Below are 20,932 nucleotides of genomic sequence, written 5' to 3' on the forward strand. Positions count from 1 at the left end.
ATGTTCGTTACGGTAAGTGGGGGAAGGAAAACTTTTTTGCAAGGATGATTTAGATCAACGTTATATATATTACTCCTTGTTTTTACCTTCGCTCGACTCAAGGACGTATATAAGGGGGGGGGGTTAGGGGGTTCAACCCCCCCCCCCCCCTTACATTGTTAGTACTCGATTCCTTTCTTACGAAAGGAGCGCAACAATAAGAAGTAAACAGTAAGACGTAAAAATGAATTGAAATATCGGCAACGCAGCACAGTAAAATATATTAATATATTAAATATATTAATAGGATTATTAATATTATCATTTTCTCGCAAATGTATTAAAAAACTTCGTTTGATACACGTGCGGAAATGTCATTGTCACTCGTCCCGAGTCTAGCCAGTACTTTAAATATGCGATATTGCTAACGAAAAATTTCGCGCTCGCGATTTCATCTGGTTGTGTTATAACCCGTCCCCCCCTTAGACTTTCTATATCTACGTGCTTGGCTCGACTCTTGAGTTCGGTATGTCGTAAGTATTTACAAAACACGGCGGATTAAAATTAATCCATGATATTAATAAATTTGTTATATCAAATGTTTAAAGTATAAAACTATTTCGTTTACTTAACTAGTCATAAAAGGAGATGATTTAAATTTTTAAAATATCGAAAAATTTAGTACGGTTTCGATGATGTTTAACAGTTTTTAGCCAAATTGTATTTAATTTCCATAAAATATTAATGATTGAGTTATTCACTTTTTTGAGGTTGTAGTTAAATTGAATAGCCTAAACATGTTCGTCTAAATAAATTAAATGTGGTCGGCATTGGGGATACGAAACTGAAAAATGAAAAATTATTGAATGGGGTGAAAATTTCGTGCACCTCCTTTTGCGAAAGATAGCGTGATTAAGCATTCCCAAGATCCTTACGTCGTCTGTTACGTCGTCTTCTTTCCCATTCCTCAAGCGTCACTTCACGAGAAAAGGGAAACATAATTATCCCCCTTGACTAATCGATCTATTTCGTGTTTCTTATCAAGAGCCTTAAAAAGTGCGCGCCACCATAGCCAAAGGCGTGGTACTTTTCAATACTTTTCACTTTTTCCCCGAAGATTGAACATTAAAGGGGCTCCAAAGTTCGGTCGCAAAATGTGTGTAAAGTCATTAAAGTGCGAAATTTACGGTTGACTCTGCCCGCCTCTGCAGTGAGGGGTTGGGGGGAATGAAAAGCATGCTCAATTTTTTTTTTTTGCCACCGAACTTTGGAGCCCCTTTAATATTCCATATCCTGTTTTGCAAAGGACATTTTTCATAATTCAATCGCTAATATTTAATCAAACATTTGATTAAATATTAGCGATTGAATTATGAAAAATGACTTTCAATAGAGCTCTCCATTTGGAGCTATTCAAAGTCAAAATTTGGTCAGTCCTTGTTTTAGAGCAGTGTACTGAAAAATGTAATGAAATATTTTGGTACGAAAATTGTTAAACTGGAAACGTTTTACACGGTATTCTTCTACTATAATGGGATTATGTTTCACAAATAAAATAAAAAATTAAAAGTATAAAATGTTTTACTCGGCGTCACGAGCTTAAACTTTTTAGTGCTTTATTGGCACACGCGTTTCGCACGTGGACTTCAAACATCGAAATCTGTATCGACTCGAGCGCGCACACTATCTTCGATACTATAGGCGAAAACTTTTCGCTAGTTTTGGAGTAATTTTTAGGAAAAAGCAAGCAACTTCAAAATACAGTTTGGCTGTTATTGTATGGAAGAAGTTTTTAGTTTTGGGGTAAAAGGTGTACTCTTTTCGTCCAAAAGCGAGCGAATAGTTTTGGCCTAATTATAGATAGTGACGTAGAAAAAAAAACATTTACACGTGACCTCCGGTATTTTATTAGCCCAACCTACTACCTTCAGAATTATTAAAAATGTTAAAGGCATCCTAAATTTATTTAATACAGCTTGTGAATAGGAAAATTTAAGAAATATCTTCAGTATATTATCTTTGTTTTAGTACGACACGTCTGATAAAAGTGTGAAATATTCCTCGAAGGGGAAATTGTCGAAGCAAATTTCACAAGACTCACGACGATTAAATTAGGTATGAAATCATTTCAAATTTCTTGTTAATTACATTGTTTAGAATAGTAGAATGAAAACTTGGTCGCCTCCTCAGTTTAACGGTTGTTCGGCTTCTCAGCTCAGTACTAACTCAGTATTGGCATAAGTGGATCATTCTCTCTATACTCTATGTATACGAATTCCGCGTCTCGGTCGGGTATCTTAGTCTGGGTTTCGTGACGTCAGAGCTTGTATAGAGAGCAAACTCCAAAGATAAAAATTTTGAAAATATTTCGGCGGAGGCGCCACCGAGTGGTCAAGACGGCAACTAAAGGGGCGTTTATTGAACAAAACTCTACCCTTGGATCTGAAACTGACCTTGAACCAATATGGTACAGGTTTTTTGGGGGAGAAATTCGATGAGCCAACCCCCAAAATTTATCTCTCTCGGGCCCTCGAGACACGTTTCAGACGTGAAACGTACCATAATAGATGGAAGAAACGTTACATTCGGCAGTATAGATTAAGAGTATACACAGTATAGGGCGGTTATAAAGGGCTGCCAGACCGACCCCGACAAAGACTCTAGTCATAGGTAGCATAGCGTTTTGTCTACTTCGAGAGAATGATCCACTTATGGTATTGGGTAATTGCACGTGAAATGTTCCGTTTTTGGAAAACGTTCCCCATGGCACCATAACCAATTTTAATGAAACTTAACACGTTTTTAATATAGATAGTTTTAGTGATTAAATCTAATGCTTAGCCCCCAATTCACGTTGGTTTTTAAAATATGATTTTTTTAAAAAAAAAAGCGTGTCTAGGGGACGGCAATTTGTGACGACCAAAAATCGAATGTTTACGTTTAAGTAACTCGATATTTAATTACGATAGGCATATGAAATTAAAGACAGAAAAAAATATAGGTGCTAGAGATGATCGATGGGAAAGTTAAGCCCAAAACCTAAGACAGGCATTTAGTTATAAAATTTTTAAAGTTTTTTTCATAAATTTAACATACCCAATAAAACCGAAAATGGAGTTTAAAAATATCTAAGAATAGTATTTTTAAAGTTATAGCTGTGTGAATCGACTCATTTTACTAGGAAATGATAAAACATGGTAATTTTTCGAGCGATATTCCGGTTTGGAACCAAATGACACTCCAATAAAATTAACTATATATTTTGAAAGCTGAGAATTCAAGATCTAACATGCATAAATGAAAAAGATGAACGTGGGAGAGCGTCATCTCAAAAACGAAGGTTCAATTTTGAAAATATTGCGTTTCTTGACGATAATTCAAATAGAGTCTTTACAAAACCACAATAGGGGTTTAACATGGTAAGGTTTATGCTGATTTTTCACTCGATGAATGACCTGGTGATTAGGATCGTTATTAATGCACAAGGCTGTTGAGAAAGTGGTCTGATTGTGTTAAAGGACAGGGTGACTGAGTTATTGTACAGGGTGGTTTTATTTTTCTAACAAGTTGGCAAGCCAAAATATACCTCTCCTCGGAAGAGTTTTTAATTTTCAGTGAAGCGTAACTGTATCCGTGGTTCTGCGGTAGAACGCTCACCTGTCGTGCAAGAGGGCTCGGGTTCGAATCCCGGCCGATTAAAAAATTATACTACACCCAATGACAAAAAGAGGCCGCTTTTGGAAAAACCTTTTCCCTGATTATAAGAAACTGGGTACGCAGTGATTACCCTTTGCCCCGAAAATGCGAACCCGTTCGCAGGCCTGACAGACAGACCCACAAACAGACAGACAGACTGACACGGTGGTTGTATAACCCCTCCTAGGGTACAAAGTCCCCTCGGAGAGGTAAAAAGTACTTTTAGGTTGTTATATTGTGCTTATCAAGATAATGTAGATGGTGATTGAAATATTGTTCCTAATGAACAGGGTGATTTATATAGCGTTGGAATTATTTTTATGGTAAAGTTACTCTTCGTTTGTCAACAATTACTTCCCTGATTATGCTAATGAACAGGGTGATTGAGTTATTGTACAGGGCGGTTGATATTTTAATAAAATTTACACTGATTTTGTAACAGTGCGCTTATCAATTAAATGTTCGGGGTGATGGAAATATTGTTCATAATAAATTGTCAGGTGATTAATGAAGCGGGGTTATGTTTTTTTTTGTTAAATTACTCTTGATTGCTAATGCTTAGTGGGTTTGTTATTTTAAACGACAGGGTGATTGAGAAACCATCATTCTTGACCAAATTCAACATAGTTTATTATAGTACGTTTATCGCTGAACACCAGCTGTTGGAAGGTACTGGGCAAATCTGAGGAAACGGCTGCCATCCGTTGGGTTTTTTTAATGGATGGTGAGTCGGTCAAACGCCATCAAAGCGGCAGGATTTGCTGCTCAGACAGGTTTGGATAGGGGTATCTTTAAGATACTCAAAATCAAACTTCAGTCGTAAGTGCTGTAGAGGGTGTGGTTAATCCTACGCCTGTTAATGAATCTGAGCCTAACGACTTGATCATTTCAGGACTAGAGGGCTTAGAGCCTCGGTTAAGAAACTACTCGGAAGGGGATACGCTGACAGAGGACATCTCCACACCCACCACCGGGGGGGGGGGGGGCGGTGACACCAGTCAACCTCCAATCTAGGCTCGTCGCCATGAGCAGTAAGGTACTGCAGATAAATCTTCATCACTGCAAGGCAGCCTCCGCTGTCCTTTGTCGAAGGCTTGTTAAGGAGCAAATTGATGTTGCTCTTATTCAGGAGCCCTGGCTTGCCAAGGGTAAAATCCTTGGTCTTAATAGTGCAAGTAATGTCTATTATGACTATAATTCCGTTTCACCTAGAGCGTGTGTATTGGTACGCAAGGACATTCATGCCCTTCCGCTCAAAATATATCACTCTAGGGACACTGCCGTGGTTACAATCATTTCCCCTACCGCTGATGGGAACGATGAACTCACGCTGGCATCTGCTTACTTTCCTTACGATGATGCTCTGCCCCCCCCCCCCCCTCCATCACAGGAGGTGACCAATCTGGTCAACCACTGTGAGCGGTCAGGAAAGAAACTCATTATAGGTTGTGATGCGAACGCTCATCATGTTATCTTTGGCGGCAGCAACTGAAACGATCGTGGTGATAAGCTAATGGAATACGTGGCTAGTACGAAACTTCATATTCTTATTAAGAACAATGAACCAACTTTTGTTACTCGTAACAGAAGTGAGGTCATTGATCTCACGCGGTGCACAGAAAATGTCGCAGCTCTTATTAATGACTAACATGTGTCCAGTGATCCATCACTGTCGGATCACAGACACATTTGCTATAAAGTCAGGATGAAAGTGGTTCAGGTTTATACCAAACTTCGCAATCCCAGGCGAGCCAATTGGCCTGGTTTTATGGATGATTTAAATTTTCATCTGAAGGATGATAAGCCTAGGCTGTCATCGGTGGCGGATTTTGATTTGGCTGTTGATCGCATGCAATATTCCATTATCAACCCTTACCACCGCAACTGTCCGGTGAAGTCTACCAACCAGCCAAGGCTAGTTCCTTGGTGGAACCATGGGATTGGCAGGCTTCGCAAAGAATATAGGAGGCTTTTTAACAAAGTCGGGTGACTGGGCAATCTACAAGCACACCCTCATTGCATACCATAAGGCCACCCGCGAGGTCAAGAGGGACTCGTGGAGGAATTTCTGTGAGAATATATCTGATATTCCCAGTACGGCAAAGTTAATGAAAATTATGGCCAACGATAAGACTAAACATCTTGACAAGTGCTACTAAGTTGAAAGATGGCATCCCAGCAAACACAAAAGACCCAAGCGATGTCCGAAAAAGATCCAAACCTCCCTTTCTGGCCCCATCGAAATTTGAATTTCTAGGAATATACCTGGAATATCCAAAAAAAAAATCCATAACCCCATAACCTAGGGATATCTCTAAGATATCCATATAACTAATTCCACAATCGGCTTCACGAAAAACGTTCCTAAGATATCCAAAAAACAAACATCACCAGCGCCCCAGAAAAGCTTGCGGCGTATATCGCACGTGATAAGAAATATTCCGAAAAAAAATAAACAGTTTGTTTTTATAAATATTTAAAAAAATAATAAGGATTTATTTTAACATCATTCATTATTTTTAAATTAATATCATTGATTTCTTATATTTTTTATTATTCTGAAGCATTTGCATATAGGTGGCACGGCAAACACGTGATACTTCCAGACAGGGGGGTTAGGTTATTAAAAAAAAGGAGAACTCCGGTCACGGCGTGCTTACTGTGCTTCGTATTTCCCTTTATTCGACGCCATTTTTGCCTATCGTGTAAGTGTACGGTTTACGCGTTATCCGGCTCCAAATTTTTATATTTGCGTTGCTTTTCTTTTAAATCGGTGTAGTTTTGTTGGTGGATTTCGACGATTAGCTTTACTAGAATCGAAGGTAACTATTAAATTACATGTCATTTCGTTTAACCATATTTTTATTGATATTAATTAATGGGTTATTATTGTAGATTGAGAGTTAGGCCTTTGGCTCTATAAGCCTTAAATCAATTTATGACTAGCACCGTGGGCCACGTTCCAGCCCTCGAGGTTACTGAGCTGTTTTCCGTAAACGATAACTAATACCACTAACGAAGGCCGTCGGGTTCATAGGCGTAAAATGTAAGTAATAATGGCTTGAATTTACAAATAAGTGGCTGAAGAAGTATTTTAATTTTTATTTTAATGTTAAGTATGTCAACTAGAAATGGCTGATTTAGATATTTATAATTTTAATCAATTTAAGTTAAAGCTTAAGATGTGTTCAGTGTGTTGGTTGACTTAGACAATTATTAGAAATGATTAGATTTCGAATTTTGCGTAGTAATTAATATAAACTGCAGGTACAAACGCATAATATTTACGTGAATTTTATAAAATTAAAAAATTCTATATGTTTAAAAAACTTGATTTGAGCTTAAACTTTATTTAAATTTTTAGTTAGAAACCTAGTTACTTAATAACGAGTTTGTGGTGCTAAACTAAATTAAAATGTTTCAGGCTCATTAAATAGTAAAATATAGTCCATAAATATATTGCTTAGAATTTAAAACAACTTATATATTTGTATTACGTAAATGATAGAATGCCGAAAGGGAGATACAAGCCGTTATCTTCATTGTCTGCACGCCAGCGAGCCAGGCGAATTAGTGCTGTTACAAACGAAACATCAGATCAATTTTTGAAATACAATGATCGAAATAGCCAAGAACAGGGTGAAAAAAATTTCGATTATAAAAGCTCTTCAGAAATAGAGATTGATGGGAAAGTAGATGGGTCACCCTCTGATGAAGAATTTGATGGATTAACTTCTGACAAAGAACTAGATGGTTCAACTTCCGACGAAGTAGATATTCAACTGTTAAACTCTGAGTCTGAAAACAATAATGAAATTGAAGGAGAAACTGTTATTACTAATGGTATACCTGATGACGAAAATAATTTTGAATCTCTACAAGACATAGCTGGTGCTGATAATGTAAAAGTTAGCCTAGCGAGATGGGTGACTGCCTTTGGAATCAGTAAAAATTCGGTTAATGGTCTTCTGAAAATCCTCAAAAATCATCAATGTTTTAAAGATCTTCCCTTGGACTCGCGAACGTTACTACAAACACCTAGATCTTCAACAGTCGAAGAAATACCTCCTGGCCGCTACTATCATTTTGGACTAGAAGCAGGTATTCGGCACATGGTTAGTCATCAACAGGAACAAGCTGCTACAGTACCCGTCTTCAAAATATTGATAAACATCGATGGCTTGCCTTTAGGAACAAGTACTACCAGCAACTTTTGGCCCATATTGGGAGCCATTTCATCTATGGAAAATTCCAAGCCGTTCGTTATCGGATTATATCACGGTTTAAACAAACCAAAGTGCTCTGATTTGTATTTGTCGTTATTTGTATCAGAGACCAACGTTCTGATAGATAGTGGACTTATAATAGACGGTGTGCAAAAAACAATTGAAATATTTGGGTTCATTTGCGATACCCCGGCAAGGGCATTTATTCGTAAAGTGAAAGGCCATAATGGGTACTTTGGTTGCGACAAATGCACCCAGGCAGGGATAAGACGTAGAAAACGGCACTGCTTCCCTTTAGTTGAATTTGAATTAAGAACCGACAATAATTTTAGAAATAAATTTCAAGAAGGACACCACCATGGATCTAGTATTTTGGAAGAACTAACTAACATTGACATGGTAAATGATTTTCCTCTAGACTATATGCATCTTGTTTGCTTGGGGGTTGTCAAGAAAACTCTTAAATTGTGGATGGGAGCCGAGGGTAAAAATGCACTATATAAATTTCGGCCAGATCAGATAACGGAGGTGTCTAATCGTTTGGAAGCGTTAGCACCTGTAACATGCTCAGAATTTGTTAGAAAGCCGCGATCGCTAAAAGATGTTGATAGATTTAAGGCGACGGAGTTCCGTCAATTTTTATTTTATTCAGGCATTGTTGTTTTAAAAAATATTCTTCCTAAAGCTCATTATGAGTTGTTTAGAGCATTGCATGTGGCAATGCGAATTTTAGCCACACCTCACGAAACGCTTGAAAAGATAGAATTCGCTGAAAAACTACTGAAATATTATGTTCAAATGTATGGGGTCCTTTATGGGAAACATCTTATATCGTATAATGTGCATGGCTTACTCCATTTACCTAAAGATTGTTTAAAGTATGGAAATTTAGATGTGTTCAGTGCTTTTCAATTTGAAAATTACCTTTTCACGTTAAAAAATAAAATTGCTAATGCAGGTCATCCTCTGAAACAAGCCATTAATCGCATTACAGAAGAAAGACAAATTGAGAGTGGGTTAAAGGCTAGAAATGAAACGACATTTAGCAAGATACATGAAGATGGACCACTTTTACATGGTTGTACTGACCCTCAATACAAAAAAGTAATTCTATCGAAATTTCAAGTCTCCATTTCTAAACGTGACAACTGCTGTATAGTTGATGACTCTTCAATTGTGGCAATTGAAAACATAGCTTCTTGCGAAGATGACCAGTCAAAATTATTCATAATTGGAAGAAAGTTCATAACAGTTAAAGACTATTTTATTTCACCTTGCCCATCGTCAGAAGTTGGTGTATTCTGTGTTTCAAATTTATCTACGTTAATGAAGTGGCCTCTTTGTCAAATAGTATCAAAAGCAATGAAATATCCAATAGAAAACACAAATACGTTCATCGTAATGCGACTTCTGCATAACCCTACTGAATAAAAGGTAGATCGTACTTACAATTTATCTAATTTTTTGAAACCCGTATGCTCAATGCTTTTAATTATTCATATTTAACAAGCTATAATAATCCATGAATGAATTTATTTCGGTGTTTAAATTTTTGCTAGCTATTTAGTTTTTAACTATTCTTTTACATTCATATTTATTTATTTATTTATTTTATTTATAATCAGTATTGTTTTTATAGTTTAAATGTTTGAAAAGTTCAAAATCGTGGAGTTCGCACACGGTGGGGTGGCCGTGATACCATATTCTTGGGTTTTCAATGGAGACAAAAAACCAAGTTGTTACTGGCCAGGGGACAAAGTGGCTTCCCGTTATGCGAAGAAGCAAGCTACGCCAATAACTGAAGAGTGGGAAACTTATGAAATATCAATCATTTTGAGCTGTGGTAATTAGTGAAATACAATATGATCCTAGAATATCAGGACCAATAGTAACTATAATATCAGGACAAATGTGCATTGAATTTATACTTTGTATATTTTTGCAATTTTTCGGTTCTACGAAATTAAGAAAAATACTATTGGTTCAAATATTTTAAAACCACTGTAAAGTTTGGTATTTAACAAACTTTTCAATATATCATTTCAGAAACGTTTGACGAAGCTTGGAAAAAAATGGTAAAGTATGTAAAGGACACCGATATTTCCAATAGCGAACGCGAGACTGGACCCGGAAAAAGAAAAAGAAAATCAAAAAAGAGTGCTGATCTGCCAAATAAGATACTGACCTCATCCTCATCTGAGGATGAAATAGAACAAGACTCTACTGATAACATCCCGGAGCTTCCAGTGTTGAAATCCATCCTACCTCATTCATCAACCTCCAAAGGTGCAATAAGGTTTAATATATTAGAAGGAAGTAAAGAGGCAACTTTATATTTACACAGTAAAAATTCTTTTAATTAATAAAATAAAATTAAAAGGTCAGACCTGATGATGCCTCTGTAAGAGGCGAAACTAGTCGTTGTTGACCTTTTAATTTTATTTTATTAATTAAAATAATTTTTACTGTGTAATTATAAAGTTGCCTCTTTACTTCCTTCTAATATTACCATATACACAGGTGTTTTAACTCTAAATTAAGGTTTAATACAATTAATCAACCAAATGTTAAAAACTCCTTTTTTAGTTGGAAACTCAACGAATGGCCTCAAAAAAAATGTCAAAAAAAGACCTGTGGAATTGGCAGAATTTGGTAAACTGGTTTAAATTTGCTTGAATTATGTCCCGAAGAGCTTCACTTCATTTTCTATTTTTAGATTCGATCGACGATCAATCACGTAAAAAAACTACAACTACAACTATTAACACGCACGCATCTCTTGTAGATATGGTTAACCTCCCGAACTACGATGACTTGAGTGTCAGTGAAGGTAATTCAAAATGGAAATTTTTTATACTTATTACCGGTTATAATTATAATTACAAGGTCAAATATAATGGTTTGGTTTTTTTATTTCGATTCTGTAGAGTCGACTGATTTTGTTGTAGGACCTATTCGTAAATCAACCCCTGCGAATCAAATAGACAAAATTAGGAAAGTGCCAAACGCAACCTCCGTATGTTCTGAAGCAGATCAAATTTCGCAGTCGCAATCAGGAAATAAATTTGGACAAAGCTTCACCCCAAGTACTCCAAAGAATTGCTCTGACATTGGCCGATCAAAATCTGCATCTAGTCGTATGGTTTCTGTTAGCGAATGTAAGTCATTCAGAAGGTTACAATATTTAAATCTAATATATAATTTCTAATTTCAATGCCCATTTTTATATAGCATGGCTACGGAGTATCTCTCGGAATTTAGAAATTATGAAAACTAACCAAAGGGAAATACTTGAAACCTTAGAAGCAGTTGTAAAAAATACTAAAAGTGCCAGTAAATCTGCCGCATCCGGGGAAGACGTTGAGCAGCTGAGAGAAATATTTGGATTCCCTTTAGAACAAGAAACAGAACTGGATTTTCTAGAAGAATCTTTGAAATCCGTGGAAAATGTCAACAAATTGGTAAGTTGATCTCGTTGTAATTATAAAATATTAAAATAACTTTTGTTAAATTTTTAGAGGTGCTATTTAAAACAATTTGGTGGCGTGACGTTGTACGACGCAGTTAAACGGATATTAAATCACGTCTTCACTGATCTGTTTGCGAAGGAATACAGCTGGGAGGGAAGAAAGGGGAAAAGAACGTTAAACAACCTAAAATTAATGAAAATAGTTATAGGTGAGATAATTAATTCCTACTCTTGTAATTTATTCCTACTTTGTTTTTATGTTTTAAAAACGAATTTTTTATCCTTTAAATCAGACACTGTTCGAAGCTCCAAAACCTTCCAAGAGGCTACAATTACTGATATTGAAAAACAAATTAAATCCTGGTTTAACCACTCCTCCGACAGAGTGAAATCTAAGGAATCCATCACATCGAAGAAAATCTAATTAAGCTCTATTTGAAGATTAATTACTAATTATAGCCTTTTCTTTTAACATATAAAATTACAAATTAGTGTACATAATTCATTAGTAACTGAATGTAAACATTAATTTTTAAAAATGTTAAACGTTATTTTTAGCAAATGTACCTAAATCATGAATTTTAAAATTAAATTGTTTAACAATTTAATAAGCGTGTGTACATTTTTTGCATATTTATGAAAAGCTTAGGATATCTCTATAATGTCCAATTTAATATTCGTTGGACGTTCTATGGATTTTTGTGGATATACTATGTACATACCTGGGGAAAATATAAAGTTTTTATTACTTAATTTAATGTTCTCAGAATATACCTGGGAGAAAACGGGATATCCCAAAATTAAATCCAATATCCCTAGAATATTCCTAGCACCAAAATAAGAACTAATGAAATTCCCTCCAAAGTCCGTGGGATATCGGTTAACCGTCTCAACTTTCCTCTACCGGATGTCTTGGGGATAAGGATACTGATGACATTTGGTTACCCGATGGACATCCCCAAATCGACATTTCTTGTTTTTTGGATATCATATGGATAACATAAATCTCCCAACCTGAGGTCCCTGGAATGTCATAGGAACCTTTTGTGTTTGCTGGGCAGTCATTCTTCGTCGGGTAAGGAGACTCTAACTCATATGTTAAATGTACACTTTCCTGACTACAGAATTACGAACAGTACTGATTCTGACCCCCTTCCCATTAGGATTGCACCTACCAAAAGGGAAGATTGGGCGGTGGCGAATAAAATTGTCACGCACTCCAGACTTATTTGGGCAATAAAGTCTTACAGAACCACCGATAGCTCCTTAGGTTCACTGAAATTAAGACACGCATCGTAAGCATAATAGGTAATAAAGTCTTTTTTTATTAATGAATTTATGAAGGCCTAATCTGGTTTTTTTAAAGGTTAAATCTTGTTTTAGCGCAGTCAGCCGAGATAAGAGGGTAAAAGGGTAGACCCTGTGGGTGGTCCACTTTGTTAGTTTTTTGTTATTTATTTACGGGTATTTTTAACGACCTATATATACTTGTGTTAATTCAAAGGAGATAATTTAACGTTAATTGCTTTAAGAGCTGGCGGTTAGTCAAGTGGCTCTCTGTGCTTTGTTGATGGTAAGGTTTTTGCTTCTTGTAAATATATTTGGTGTGGATATTTGGATATCTACGATTTCTAACGCAGTCAATGATTTCCTGGGTGTGCGAGTCATTATATGATATTGGAAATTGGACGGCATTGGTCTTTTTCATGCGGTATGTGTCACAACGTCAACTGGAAGTCTACGAGCGTTGAAATAAAATGAGAGTTAAAGATGCGGCAAGTATTTCGTAAGCGAGAAAAATACAAATACCATCTGTAGATATTTCTTTCATTAAAATTTGCTTAGTATTATATTCAACTGATAAACATGGACTGTAAAAAGGGTTAAATTCAATTGTGCATTGTTTTAGTAAGTCGAACTCGCTGTTGTAACTACTTAATTTATTAATATTCTGAATAAATTAAACTCGATTGTTTCGTCTCAATTATTTAAATTAAAATTAAAATTTTATACCGGGCAGGGTTTGATCCGAGAATACGTTTTTCGTAAATAACTCTGAATTGCGGAGATATCTTTGGGGGTCGTGTCGAGAAATTAATACCACTAGGGACCATTCTTCCGAGGAGAGGTATATTTTGGCTTGTCAACTTGTTAAATTCGATTTTCGGCGAACACATACCATCAACTTACCTTGCAAAATTAAATTTGTGAAAAACCTTTATAACTAAATGCCCGTTTAGATTTTTGGGCTAACATTCATCTATATTTTACCACTGTTAAATTTTGTATGCCTATCGTAATTAAGTATCGAGTTATTTAAACTTTACCATTCGAATTTTGGTCGTCACGAATAGTCGTCCCCTAGACACGCTTTTTTTTTTAAAATCATATTTTAAAAACCCAAGTGAATTGGGGGCTAAAAATTAAATTTTATCACTAAAACTATCTATATTAAAAACGTATTAAGTTTTACTAGAAGTAAATGAACCGAAGTTATCAGACTGCTATACTCCCCATGTTAGAGGCGTTTTCCTTATGAAGTTACATTTTTACCTCGAATTTGAATTTTCGTGCGCTCCTAGGCCGAAAAAAAACGTTTTTGTTTTTATGAAACTATTTTTTTTACATAGAAATAGCTTTACCCACAATTCCCAAGTGCAATTTATCACGTCAAAAGACGGGGATGGAAATTAGCTTTTATTGGACTAGATTTTCTTATCATTTTAATAAGGAAAACGCCGTCCCATTCTGAGCGCTATTTCGATTACTTCGGTTTATTTACTTCTGGTCTCACCAAAATTGGTGATTGTGCCGGGGGAACGTTTTAAACAACGGGACATTACACGTGGAATTAGCATATTGAATGAGACAGACACTTGAAATCATGTCTTGTGCCTTCCTAATAAGCCTTTCGCTACCACTGCTCAGCTTGTTCTTGAAATTGTGCAGTCAAACCTTTGGACGAATTAATTAGCTCTCTTAAGTGGGAGAGCTGGAGAAGGTTTGTATAAGTGAGATAAAATAGGTAAACAAGAAAGCCACGTTAATTTAAAGAAAGGCCTATTGAATTCCCTGCAGGGCCTAAGTTATCAACTTTCCCAAAGCCTACTTAAAGACAGTCTTTTTAATTTAATCCATGACGCACACGAGACTTCTTCTACGTCAAAGAAGACAGATAGCTCTAAGACATTTTTGTTCTAAATTAAATGTTAATATATAATAATTACGAATCGTCTAATTGAATACGACTGGAGGCAATGCAATCTGCCAAGCAACTTCTAAAACCGTTCGCTTTTCATTTCAAGGATGCATTCACATTTTGTCGCTTTCATCTTCCTCGCGAATTATTAAACCAGTTTGGCGGATATTAGTGTTCTTTGTGAGATCGTGACGCACAGTCCTATACTTTGATACTAAGAACAATGCTATAGTGTATTATAATTACATACTTTGAAACTGTGAATATTTTTCCTTATCCAGTGATATTAAGGTATTAAGGCTTTCATATAAATTTCTTAAAAGGTAACATCATTAAAGGTTTATATAGACCAAGCGAAAGTCAGAAACACTCGTGATCGAACCCGGCAAGCTCTAGGATGTCTGGAAAAAGCGACTATCAAATTTGGAAAAACAAAGTGATAAATGTTACTACTAAAACAAAATACGGAGAAGTTCTTTTGGTTAATGTCATTGTAGGCTCAGTTTTTCACGCCATCGCTTTAGCAGCCCTTTATTGCTTACCTGATGCAAAATGGCAAACTGTACTTCTGGGTAAGTCATTTTAGAATGTTTTTGCTAGAGCCGAAATATAGTTTCCACGTCGTAAGATTCATTTTCGTGGACTCGAGAATCAGAATTTCACTACGAAAGCTTAACTGGGATCTTATGACAAAGCTACTAAGTTCGAAGATTACGGAAGATTACAAAATTATTTTGGAGTGATTTCGCGGTTACGGCGTTTGCCAATCTAGCACAAAGTTACTAAAAACGGTTTTTTGAATGAATTTAATAAAACAATTGGGCGCGATTTTTTTAGTTTATTTTATTTAATCATTTCGAATGAAAAATGAAATGTTTAAATCAACGGTATTTATTGCGCACAATTATAAAAATAAGGTATAATTTCCGACTGCGGTCTCAGCAGGCACAAGTGAGCGGTAATGGGACTAAACATTCCATAAAAAATTAACCGAATTTTATCAACAGAAATCAAAACCACCAAAGTTTGCAATACCATCGATTTATTTTGGTTTATTCCCCAAATAATAATTTCTTATACAACAATTCCACGTTGTTTTGAAAATTGATAGGACTTGATATGCGATTTATTCAATTTGCCATATATTTTTAACAGCGGTTGTGACGTATTTCTTGTCTGGTCTCGGAATTACGGCAGGAGCTCATCGACTTTGGGGACACCGTTCTTACAAGGCTCGATTACCATTACGGATACTATTGATGGCATGTAACACATTGGCTATACAGGTAATCAGTGTTTCATCTTTTCAAAAGCTATTATATTAGTCACACGAGCGAAGTTTTCTACTAGGCCACTCAAATTAGGTATACGAAAACATATCGCGAAGAAGTGAAAAGAGACCAAAGATTTATAATTAAGCTTACAAAGGAGACTACCCGAGGTGGTTATCACCGTTTTTGTTGAAACTCGGGGGTTAGGTAGACCTTATGGTAGTATGAAAATTGCCAAAAGGAAAAGTTGCAATGGGCTTTAGTTTTCCCATGGCAACCGAAAATGTTTTTGATCTCTAAAACCAAAATCTCCATTTAAAAAAGCATGGGATTTTCTTAGTTACACTTAATTAAAAAATTTAAAAAAATTAAATTTTCAAAACATACCCAAAAAGATGAATTTGACCTATTTTGGGTAAAATTGATCAATGATTTTGGCTAAAATTTATCAATTTTGGTTAAATTTTAACAAAATTTGGGTATATAATAAACTTATTATTTACCATGGTGAATATTAGTAGAAATTATGTTTAATTCAGAGAAAACGGCATGGTATTAGAAGATAAAACTTATTTTATACAAGACGTTTCGAGCCGAGGCTCTTCTTCAGTCGTTCGTTAGTTTTAATTTGATTTAAAATTTTACCACGCGCCATATTCAAGTTCTAATATCACGCGAGCAGAAGGTCAGCGTGTTAAAAAATAAACAAAAGTTTTACTGATTTTAACAATTTACGTGTGTAATAGAATCAATGTAACCGATAAATCCAAAGTATATGTAAGTCAGTGTGAATTATTAAAATATGTATGGTAGTATCCCTATAAATGAAGCCCTTAAATTATTGGAATCTAAATTGAGAAATGACCCTAATTTATTACAAAGATCTCCTCTTAAAATCAATACAATTCTTAAGCTTTCGGAATTATGTTTAAATAGTACTTATTTTGACTTTAATTCCCAAATTTATAAACAAAAAGACGGCCTAGCAATGGGGAATCCATTATCACCGGTTATAGCAAATCTCTTCGTGGAAAATCTAGAGGATACCATTTTTGGGTCGGACATGGACAAAAATCATTTGGCTTGCTGGCTTCGTTTTATGGATGATATATTTTTTGTATGGAAGGGAGACTTGGATTCATTAACGACTTTTCACAATGATTTAAATAATTTACATAACTCTATTCACTTCACTCTTGAACTAGAAGTTAACCACGAAATTCCTTTTTTAGACCTATTTATTAAAAATGTTAATGGTAAACTAACCTTTTCATTATTCCAAAAGCCTACTCATTCAAAAACCTTTTTAAACTTTAATTCAAACCACCCCAACCATGTAAAAACATCAGTCGTAAAAGGTTTAAAACACCATATTGAATCCATATCTGATAACCCAATTGCGGATAAATTAAAAATTAAAAATCAGTTAATTGAATCAGATTATCCAAAAACACTTATAGAAACCATATTTGACAGAAACTTAATCAGCATGCCTTCTGATATGAAAAGTAAACCTAAAGAGGAGGTTTTAGTTTTACCCTATATACCTAAAACCACAGAGAAACTTAAACGTATTTTGAAAAATTATAAAATAAACTTAGTATCAAAAACCACTAATATACTAAAAAATCAAATTTCTCATTTAAAACCTAAAATAGAAGATTCCGCCATTCGAGGCGTTATTTATGAAATCCCTTGCTCATGTGGAAAAACGTATATTGGTGAAACAAAACGTTCCATTTTAGACAGGATACGTGAACATAAATCCTGCGTGGCTAAGGGCGATATGAATAACGGAATTTCAAAACATATTTGGTCTACGTTAAACCACTCTATTAAATGGGATGATTACAAAATTTTAAAACGGGAAACCAATTGGTACAAAAGAAAATTCTATGAAGGATTGTATATTCGTAAACTAGGTAATTTAAATTTAGATAAAGGATGTCAAGAAGTAACTAATTGGGGTAATATTGTGATTTAAAATTTTATTTTATTTTATTTTATATTTATATTTTAATAATTCACACTGACTTACATATACTTTGGATTTATCGGTTACATTGATTCTATTACACACGTAAATTGTTAAAATCAGTAAAACTTTTGTTTATTTTTTAACACGCTGACCTTCTGCTCGCGTGATATTAGAACTTGAATATGGCGCGTGGTAAAATTTTAAATCAAATTAAAACTAACGAACGACTGAAGAAGAGCCTCGGCTCGAAACGTCTTGTATAAAATAAGTTTTATCTTCTAATACCATGCCGTTTTCTCTGAATTAAACATAATTTCTACTAAAATTTGGGTACTCGAGAAAAGCCCATGCTTTTTTAAATGGAGAGGTAAAAAACATTTTCGGTTGCCATGGGAAAACTAAAGCCCATTGCAATTTTCCCCTTTGGAAATTGTCATACTACCATAAGGTCTACCAAACCCCAGAGTTTCAACAAAATCGGTGATAACCACCTCGGGTAGTCTCCTTGTTAGTTTTCTACAAATCGTTGTTCTTTTGGTACTCATTCTCATTCTCCAGTTCAAAACAATTGCTTTGAGGTCTCGCCTTTCTTCGATATATTTTTCGAAGCGTCGTTCCATTTTTAAAACTAGAATCAATCGGTTAAAATCTCGCGCAATTACGAATTAACGCCATTAACATTATATTCGTAGAGGGATTTACGCTGGTGGTGCCGAGATCATCGAACACATCACAAATTCGTCGACACAAACGCAGACCCTTACTCGGCAACCAGAGGATTTGTCTTTTCGCACATTGGATGGTTCATGATGAAGAAGCATCCTGATGTCATCACCCAAGGTCGAAAAATTGATATCAGCGATTTGGAAGCGGATCCAGTTATCATGTTTCAAAAAAGGTAATGACACCGTAGCCAAGCTTCATGGTTATTGAGCTTGGTGAGGCTGTATACAATATTAAAAGGAAGTATGAAAATAAAAGGTGGTAGCTGGGAAATGGTACAAGGAACGAACATAATTTTTCAAGAAGTTGGCCATAGAAATCCTACCGTTTAATTTCGAAATTAAGGTGCTTGCACTATTTTATAGAAAGGGGGAGTGCTGATTTACTCTTTGATCCGTTGGTGAATTGTAAATAAGGGGAATAGAATTTGAACAAAGGGGGAAACGAGGCACTACTCCGTTAGCAATAGGTGGTATTCACGAGAAGATGGCGGCCATTGCATTAAGATAGATAGTCAAGGGGAAAAGGGGGATGACACTAACCTTCCACTACAGCGATGATGACGTCACGAGAATACACCCTATAGCTGCAAGAGAAAATGCTAACTGGAGGAAATGAGATTTAGCAGATTGCCAAAACAAAACCACCGATTCAATTACTACGAACGTTAAAATTCCACTAAATTGAAAATCACTTTGTTCGTTACTAAACTAAACGTTCCTTTAGCGATGATAAATCGTAATATGTTTATTTAGCTGAGTTTTTTGTGTTGGTTGGTATTTAGAAATGTTTTTTTCGTTGGGCTTGCGGTCTGCTTGGACCTTGTATATTTTGGTAAATAAATAAAACCCAAAATCGTGTGTCCCAAATCTCGATGGATTCTCTTTCGTTGAGAAAGCAACTTGGGAGCGGTAGATAGGTTTTGGGACAACGAGAAATAAATATTTTCCGACTCTGGTATCTGCATAAATTAGATAAATCAAATGTGAACGCGTCTAAAATTCATCCAAAAAAGTGGTTACACGTGCTAATAGTTCTGTTTTCTTATTCACACTAACAGATACTACGATCGATTAGTGATTTGGTGTTGCTTAATTCTTCCAACATTGGCTCCCGTCTACCTCTGGAATGAAAACCCCTTTCTGGCGTTTGGATTTGTGATGCTGCGATTCCTCTACACTCTGCACTGCACTTTCGCTGTCAACAGTTTCGCGCACTTGTGGGGGTCCCAGCCCTACGACAAATCGTTCACGCCCAAGGAGAACCCCATCGTGTCGCTGTTCGCGTTGGGAGAAGGGTTCCACAATTTCCACCACTCTTTCCCTTCTGACTACGCCACCAGCGAGTTGGGGTTGAGAATCAATGTGTCCAAGTACTTTATATTACTCATGGAATTTTTAGGACAAGCGTATGACCTTAAAACAGTCAGTCCTGAGCTTGTGAAAAAACGCTCTTTAAGAACTGGAAAGTAAACTACGAACATAAAGTTTATCAAATTCGTAATACTTCTATCGCGTTCGTTTAAATTGATCGATTCTAAGCCACAAATATTTATAAAATTAAAATTTTAGTTAATCTTTCATTATTAAACTAATGTATATTTCCGGTAGTATTGGTATATAGAGAAGAAAGAGATTTAAAGTAATTGGTAGAGCTGAAGAGACCGAGCTAGATTTAACTCTTACATGTATTCACAACCATATGTTTTATAGACCGAGCGCCATGTGCTTCGAGTTTAGGATATATAACGCCATCTACTTTGTATGATGAAATAAAAGACAACATTTTGATTTAAACTGATGTAACGTAAAATTTCTTTGTACAATGAGCAGTCAGCTTTCACATATTCAATTTAAAACTCGTACCATATGCAGCGATACTTCTGACTAAAATTTCACTATGCGCGAAGCTTATAATATTTAGCGTAAGCTATGTTAATTCAACAACTCAAAGCCTTTTTGTCACTTCAATAACTGAACTTTTTCAAAAATATAGCTTAGTCTTCTACCCAAATGGTGTTTTTTTTTCATCTTAACTTATTATACCGTTTTAATTATCCAAAACAAATGTGCTTCTACCTTTTTAATATTTGCACCTTCATAATTAATATAATCAAAGAAATATGACATAACACGATTTCGGTTAATGGTTGCGTGTCACGCAGCGATCCCTAAATTGAAAGTTTCGGTAAAAAAAACCTCACTATTTCGGTTAGTTTGATCAAATAAATAAATTATATAATCATCCGGGCTAATACCCAAGGCCCCACTTTAGGCCCAAGTACGAGCGTTTTGTTGTCAGATTAGGAAACAATTACTATATAAGGAAGGAACAACAAAATGATTTGCATAGAGGGGAATCCCATACCCGAATGGTCCCGAGAATAATGTC

At 35.5% G+C, this 20,932-nt stretch overlaps 3 protein-coding genes across 4 annotated transcripts; all 3 read left to right on the top strand.

Annotated features, from left to right (window-relative positions):
- The first annotated feature begins 6,238 nt into the window (after positions 1 to 6,238).
- LOC149951558 (uncharacterized) lies at positions 6,239 to 9,053 on the top strand. Its single transcript, XM_090168095.1, has 4 exons — positions 6,239 to 6,497; positions 6,571 to 6,721; positions 7,184 to 8,300; positions 8,860 to 9,053. Exons 3-4 carry the CDS (start codon positions 7,185 to 7,187, stop codon positions 8,869 to 8,871), a joined length of 1,128 nt encoding a protein of 375 aa, XP_090024221.1. The 5' UTR covers positions 6,239 to 6,497; positions 6,571 to 6,721; position 7,184; the 3' UTR covers positions 8,872 to 9,053.
- A 138-nt stretch (positions 9,054 to 9,191) lies between these two features.
- LOC149951559 (uncharacterized) lies at positions 9,192 to 11,933 on the top strand. 2 transcript variants are annotated; one of them, XM_090168094.1, is made up of 9 exons: positions 9,192 to 9,335; positions 9,541 to 9,744; positions 9,948 to 10,187; positions 10,488 to 10,553; positions 10,618 to 10,731; positions 10,829 to 11,038; positions 11,133 to 11,362; positions 11,420 to 11,579; positions 11,664 to 11,933. In XM_090168094.1, the coding sequence occupies exons 2-9, from the start codon at positions 9,546 to 9,548 to the stop codon at positions 11,792 to 11,794; spliced, it is 1,350 nt and encodes a 449-aa protein (XP_090024220.1). In that variant the 5' UTR covers positions 9,192 to 9,335; positions 9,541 to 9,545; the 3' UTR covers positions 11,795 to 11,933. The 2 variants fall into 2 exon arrangements, with proteins under 2 accessions (XP_090024220.1, XP_090024219.1); XM_090168093.1 differs by having other exon boundaries at positions 9,193 to 9,335; positions 10,829 to 11,059.
- A 3,859-nt stretch (positions 11,934 to 15,792) lies between these two features.
- On the top strand, positions 15,793 to 20,076 carry LOC149951560 (acyl-CoA desaturase-like). The gene is made up of 3 exons (XM_090170067.1): positions 15,793 to 15,855; positions 18,511 to 18,716; positions 19,602 to 20,076. The coding sequence occupies exons 1-3, from the start codon at positions 15,829 to 15,831 to the stop codon at positions 20,011 to 20,013; spliced, it is 645 nt and encodes a 214-aa protein (XP_090026193.1). The 5' UTR covers positions 15,793 to 15,828; the 3' UTR covers positions 20,014 to 20,076.
- The last annotated feature ends 856 nt before the right edge of the window (positions 20,077 to 20,932 follow it).

Source organism: Leiobunum rupestre, chromosome 3 (genome assembly GCF_980474605.1).
Source record: "Leiobunum rupestre chromosome 3, qqLeiRupe1.1.hap1, whole genome shotgun sequence".
Classification (NCBI taxonomy): Eukaryota; Metazoa; Arthropoda; class Arachnida; order Opiliones; family Sclerosomatidae; genus Leiobunum; species Leiobunum rupestre.